The following is a 5856-nucleotide window of genomic DNA, read 5'->3' as shown; positions in this document are numbered from 1 at the left end:
GTGTAGTTTTATGAACATTTGGAAAGAGCAAACCTGGACCAGGTGTTTAATTTTATAATTTTAAAATTTCCAATACTCAGAATTCTCAGTCCAACACTGATAAGTATTAATTGTAAAACTAAGCAGCTTTTTTAAAAAAGATCTTTTAACCTGTTCTGATAAAGTTGACTTTTTGGTGTGCTTCTCACACTTTACAACCTCAGTGTTTTTTTAACTCAAATTCGTTCATACTTTTCCAGCAGAAAAACAAAACAATGAAATCATTATTCAGATAAAATATTATAGGTTTATTTAAAACTTAATTCTCACCTTGAGTATGCAAAATACAAACTCCACAAAATGTTCATTTTACTTTGTAGTTTACAAATATACAAAATAGAAGTTTGCTTAAATTTATATTACATATTTATTAAGGCAAGGAACTATATAGAAAAAAACATTTGTTCTGCTTAAGGCATACTTGGGAATAAACCATTGTACAAATTATTGCACATCTGAAACCACAGTGCATAACAGACTGTCTGCATAAAAACATTAAAGTAAACCAGGCGTATTTACCTGACTTAGGTCATAAATGTAGATCGGAAGACAAAAATAGATTTATTTTCCTTGTCAAAGTATGCAGCAGTTCGAGAACTTTGGCTTCCTCGTTTGGTACCTTTAGAACCAAGACTCACCAAGCACCATCAATTTTTAGGCTATTAGAACACATTTTCAGTACCTGAATTTCTTTCTTTTCTTCTAGCATAATAATGGCTTTTAGAAGGCAAAAAAAAAAAAAAAAAATACAAGGTGATCTTTATGCTTATATTGCATCAAAACACAATTCAAGGGAATTCTGGTCTTCCCTCCCCCAACTCACGGATCTAATTTATACCCTGATAACCACAACTTCCAGTCACCCCCTTGGCATTTGTGTTAAGTCCAGGAATATTCAAGTTGGATTTAGAATTGGAATGATAGAAGATCCAGTCACAGACCCCATTGGTTCTTTGATTTTTGACTTTTGGCTTCTTCATGTTTCCTGATCACTCACTCATTCACAAGTTGACTCAGGTGGGAACTTGACCATGATTGTCTCCATTTCCAGCTGGGTTCTTCCCCCCTCCTCGGGAAGACAACGTGAAAGCTATAAAATACTGAATTCTCTTCTGGCAGTGTGGGTCATATCCACTGTTTGAGACTTAAAAGTGTCTCTTCATGTGTAAGGCGAGGTGGTCCGACCTAGAAAATGCACGGTCGCACTTCTGGCACTGGAATGGGCGGTGCCCCGTGTGTTTGCGGTAGTGCCTCGTCAGTTCATCCGACCGGGCGAACTTCCACCCACAGCCATCCCAATCACAGTGGTAGGGTTTCTCACCTGCAAAGGGAAAAGGCGGGGGGGAAAGGTGTTAAAGGCATTGCTGTAACAAAGAATGGGCCCTGTTAAGAACTGGAGGCCGGGGGTGGGGCGGGGGGTGGTGGGGGTGGGGGTGGCGCCTGTGGCTCAAAGGAGTAGGGCACCAGCCCCATATGCTGGAGGTGGTGGGTTCAAACCCAGCCCTGGCCAAAAAAAAAAAAAAAAAGAACTGGAAGCCAGCTATTAAACCAATTTCGTATGGCATGCACCCTGTTCTCTAAGAATCCAATAATGTCTATAGCACTAAAGGGCCCCATTACATTTTAGGGCATAAATAGGAATACATGCATTCCTACATGTTCAATATGTATTTGCTCCTGTTTTTAAGGAAACATTAATTAATGAAAACACACCAAGACACCACCTTAACCTTTACTTCTATAGAGCTAATGATTCTTTTGAGCCAAGACATGAAAAGGTGGTAGAAAATGAATTTGGAAATTGTGGTGAGTTTCCCAGACTAAGTAAGCCCAGCTATAGTAAATATCCTATCCCCACTACAATTGGGTTTTAAAAGCCGCAGGCAGCTATTTTTTTTCTTTACCTTAGTGAAGGCTTCACCTAAATGACTTTATGTACCTATTTACCTGGACATGGAAATTTGTTGCTGCAACAATCTTAAACCAAAATCTCTCCAGCAGTTATAACCATTGTATTCTCTGAATTTAAATAAAACCAAATTTTTAAGACCAGAACCAAAAATAATAGAAAATGAGGGTTCACCTAAGAAAGGAACAACCAATGAAAAGTCTGGAAAATTAAAAACCGGTAATTAAAAAAAAAAAAAAGCCGTCAGGCTTTTGCACTGCAGAGTATAATTTCCTGGTTACAAGGGCAATACTTTGCTCACGCTAGGAAAGGCCCACATACCACTGGGAATCTCCTGCCTTTTAAAAGCCTAACAAACTACACATTCAAGCACAGATACCATCCATCAAGCCAAAAGCTCCTGGGCAGAAAAGGAGGCGCCGGTTTGCTGGCTTCTCCTGTGATCCAGGAGATGAAGGAGATAGGACCGCGCTGGCAACCCCAGGAGGCACTGAGGAGTGTCCAGTTAGCCTACGAGGCTGGACGCCAACTTCCTCCTCCTTCCGTGCGGCGTGGGTCCCCCTACCTGTGTGGGTTCGCAGGTGTGCCTTGAGATGAGAACTCTTTGTGTAGGTTTTGCCACAGCCCGCGTAATCACAAGTGTGGGTGGCCGTTCTTTTCCGGGGCCATGATCTTCTTCCCCTCTTTGGCTTGGGCTCCTCCGAAATGCAGGAACCCGGTGGCATGAGTTCTAGGGGCGAAGAAAGTGAGGTCAGCAACACCCGGTACGCCTCATACGGCTCCCCAGCCCAAGCTAAGAATTCCGGGGACTGACCTTGGTAATGGAGCGGCGGGACTTGTGGCTGCATCTGGTCTGGCAGGAAGGGTGGGTAGTTGGGACCCGGGTGGGGGTGGAAGCCCGGGGGCAGCGGCAGGGCAGGGTGACAGTCCCTGGTGCTCAGTAGTTCCTCTGGACCCAGGGTCGGGGTAGTCCTGCTGGGGAGCGGCCGCCCCAAGGGGAAGTCATGTGCAGTTGGCCGGTGGCCATTACTGAGAGGGGGTCCAGCGCTCAAATGGGCCTCCAGGGGCCGGCCAACGGTGCAGGAGGGTACTGCCTCCTGCTTGATCTTAGGGCACATACGCGGCGGCCCGCCACTGTAGGGCGCCGCTACCACCGGGTGGCTGCCGTCAGGGCTGCTTTTGCTAACACTGATGACCGAGGGACTGCCATACTCGCTGCCAGGGGCGCTCATCGACGACTTCAACACAAACTTGCCCATCAGCCCGCCACCTGGCGGCTGCGGCTGCTGCGGCGGAATGTACACGGGGTCCAATTCGGGCCTTAAGAGCTCGGCCACGAAGCCGCCAGAGGGGCTCACGTCGTTGATGTCCGCCAGGTTGAAGGGAGCCGTGGGAGGGGGCGCAGACTCTCGGCTATAGAGGAGGCCTCCGCCTGTGCCGCCAGGCGCTACGCCCGGGTCGCCCCCGGCTCGGATCGGATAGCTGAAGCTACAGGTGGAGGGCGCGCTGGCAGGGCCGCTGCTCGAAGGGGAGGACGAGGATGAAGCTGACGCCGATGAGGACACGGTGGCGGCCACCGACTCCGGATGGGACAGCGAGTTGGAAAGGATAAAGTCCAGGTCCAGGAGATCGTTATCATTGAATACCTCCGTCTCCCTCCGGGGTAGCAGCGCCGGGTTGCTACCACCGCAAGCCGCACTAGCTCCACCGCTCTCCAGGTCTGTGGTCACGGTCGCCGCCGCCAGGTCGTAGGGGCGGCCAGGAAGCACTGGGGGAAGTCGCTTCATGTGGGAGAGCTCCTCCCGCCAGCGCTGCGGAGACGAGACAGAAAAAAGACGGTCAGCGGTGGCCCCCAGTTGCCACACGACGTACTGACGTGCTAGGGGGCCACAAGCGCCTGCACCTTCCAGACATGCGAACTGGGCAGGCAAGAAGCGCCCGGGAACTCAGGACACCAGCGCCGCAATCTTGGCCCACAACTGGGTCCATGAAGAAGTGATGCCGGCTGTATTGACGGTGGTAGGTAGCTGTGTGCCCCACTCCGTGTGAGCGAGCGCCACAGCCAGCCCCGGTCCCTCCCCAGCCAGATCCCGAGGACGCCCCCAGAATTGGGACAGCGAGGCTCTTTCGGTGCTCCCTTGACACCGGGCCGCCCACGCGCTAAGCTCACTCTAGCCCATAGTCTGGGGACGCAGACACCTCCCGCCCAGTGGCCTGCGCGCGCCAGCCCTACCCACCGCTTGCAAGAGGACATGTCAGGACCGGGTGTGCGCCTCCGGCGGCTCCGCAATGCCCGGACCACAGGCATATATAGCCAAGCTAAGGGCGCAGAAGCCATCCCGGGAACGCTGAAGAGTCCGTGCGGTGACCACTCCTTACCCTTGCCCAGTGCCTCTTGGTAACCTGAGTGTTCCGCCGGCTCCCACCCCACTCCACCCACAGAAGCCCATCGGGTGTTCCCGGAGGCCCAGGCCGATACTCACGTTATTCGGGGCACCTGCCGGACGCAGTGGCTTCTCCCTTCCCGCCGGGCCGGAGGCAAACGTGGAGAAAGACGGGAGCAGCGCGTCGCTGACAGCCATGTCAGACTCGCCAGGTGGCTGCCTGCGGGCCGGGCGGGGAGCAAGAGGCAGAAGTCAGGGGCCACCGTCGGCCGCCGCTCTGACGGGTCCCACCGGTCCTCACCCTCCTACCCCCAGCGCTCCGCACCTCACCTACCTCATTAATGTGGGGGCCCAGAAAGTCCTCGGGAGCCCTTAGCGGGGGGGTACCCGAACCCCAAAATCAACGAAGAAAAACTTAGAAACGAAGCCAAAACCCAAACCCCCAAACTGCCCCGAAATCCTCCTTCTTTCGATTAAATATAAATTGAAGACTTCTTTTTAAGAAAGTTCGTTGGTATACAAAAGTTCTTTGAAAAGCTGTAAACTCTTAAAAATAGACAATCGGCAAGGCGAGTAAGTAGGTCCGGTGGCCAGTCTGTGCTCTTCGACTCAGCAGCGTCCCCCGCCGCTGTCGCGGTCGCCTCGGTTGTTGCCGTGGGTGCAGGGGCTGTGGCCGGGGCGGTGGGCGGGCGGCGCCGCCAGGTGAGACTGGCCCCGGTGGCGCGGAGCTGCGGGCTGGGCGGCGGCGCAAGGCGCGGAGTCCGGGGGGCTGCTTGGGTCGCGCGAGGCCATGGGCGCGGGCCACGGGCGGGTAGGTGGGTGGGGGGCCGGAGGGGCGGGGAGGGGCACTCGGCGGCTCCCGGTACCGCCGCCGCCGCCCGCCACCGCCTCAGCTCCCCGCGCGCCCGCAGCCGCGCTAGCTGTCTTGGACCGGGGAACTGCAGGCGGCCGCCGCGCGCTCCTTACTTATAACTTCCCCCCCCCTTGCCTTCCCCTCCGCCTTCTCCGCGCAGCGCGCCCGGGCCCGCCGCCAGGCCCCGCCCCTTGCTTTCTTCTCCCCGCCCTCTCGCTGTACCTTTCGCGTTGCCATGGCAGCTAAATAAACAAACTCGGCGCACGTGGGGGCGGGGCGCGGGAGGGGCAGGGCCGTGACGCCAGCCCGGCAGCTGGCGGGCTGGAGCCTAGCTGACGCCGGGGGCTGCGGTGGTGGCGGAAGTGACGGCGGTGTCCGCCCCAGCTTGAGGTGCGGGGAACTGAGCGCAGGTTCGGCCGCTGCGCGACAGAACTATCCGCGCCACCATTGCGGATCCCTGGGTTCGATGTCCGCGGCGGACGAGGCCGGTGGGGAATCTGGGGGACGGTAACCCGCCCCTGTCCCTGCTTTGGTCCGCGCTCTCCGCGTTGTCTGCGCGCTAAAAGACAGCGATTATCCGCGTGACTCAGCTCTCCTCCCCTCCCCTATGCAGGAGCCTGGCTTCCGCCCCGCTGCACCGGTGTGGGCTCTCGGCCTGGCAGTGCACGTTT

The 5856-nt window shown here is 54.7% G+C and overlaps 1 protein-coding gene across 2 annotated transcripts; it reads right to left on the bottom strand.

Moving 5' to 3' along the window:
* Positions 1 to 266: 266 nt before the first annotated feature.
* On the bottom strand, positions 267 to 5282 carry KLF4 (KLF transcription factor 4). Of its 2 annotated transcripts, XM_053572176.1 has the most exons (5): positions 4667 to 5282; positions 4432 to 4552; positions 2763 to 3759; positions 2514 to 2678; positions 267 to 1360 (listed from the first exon to the last, which is right to left on the bottom strand). In XM_053572176.1, the coding sequence occupies exons 1-5, from the start codon at positions 4669 to 4671 to the stop codon at positions 1185 to 1187; spliced, it is 1464 nt and encodes a 487-aa protein (XP_053428151.1). In that variant the 5' UTR covers positions 4672 to 5282; the 3' UTR covers positions 267 to 1184. The 2 variants fall into 2 exon arrangements, with proteins under 2 accessions (XP_053428151.1, XP_053428141.1); XM_053572166.1 differs by having other exon boundaries at positions 2514 to 3759.
* Between the last annotated feature and the right edge of the window lie 574 nt (positions 5283 to 5856).

Source organism: Nycticebus coucang, chromosome 2, assembly GCF_027406575.1.
Source record: "Nycticebus coucang isolate mNycCou1 chromosome 2, mNycCou1.pri, whole genome shotgun sequence".
NCBI classification, from domain to species: domain Eukaryota; kingdom Metazoa; phylum Chordata; class Mammalia; order Primates; family Lorisidae; genus Nycticebus; species Nycticebus coucang.
Note: the sequence above shows the minus strand (reverse complement) of the source record. Positions and strands in the feature narration are given on the sequence as shown.

Bases quoted from the DNA above. Each gene is read 5' to 3' on its own strand.
- KLF4 (XM_053572166.1), bottom strand. The intron at 3,760-4,431 runs GTGAGTATCGGC...TCGTCTCCGCAG, and splicing joins CGGCAGGTGCCCCGAATAAC to CGCTGGCGGGAGGAGCTCTC. The intron at 1,361-2,513 runs GTAGGGGGACCC...TTCCCTTTGCAG, and splicing joins ACACCTGCGAACCCACACAG to GTGAGAAACCCTACCACTGT.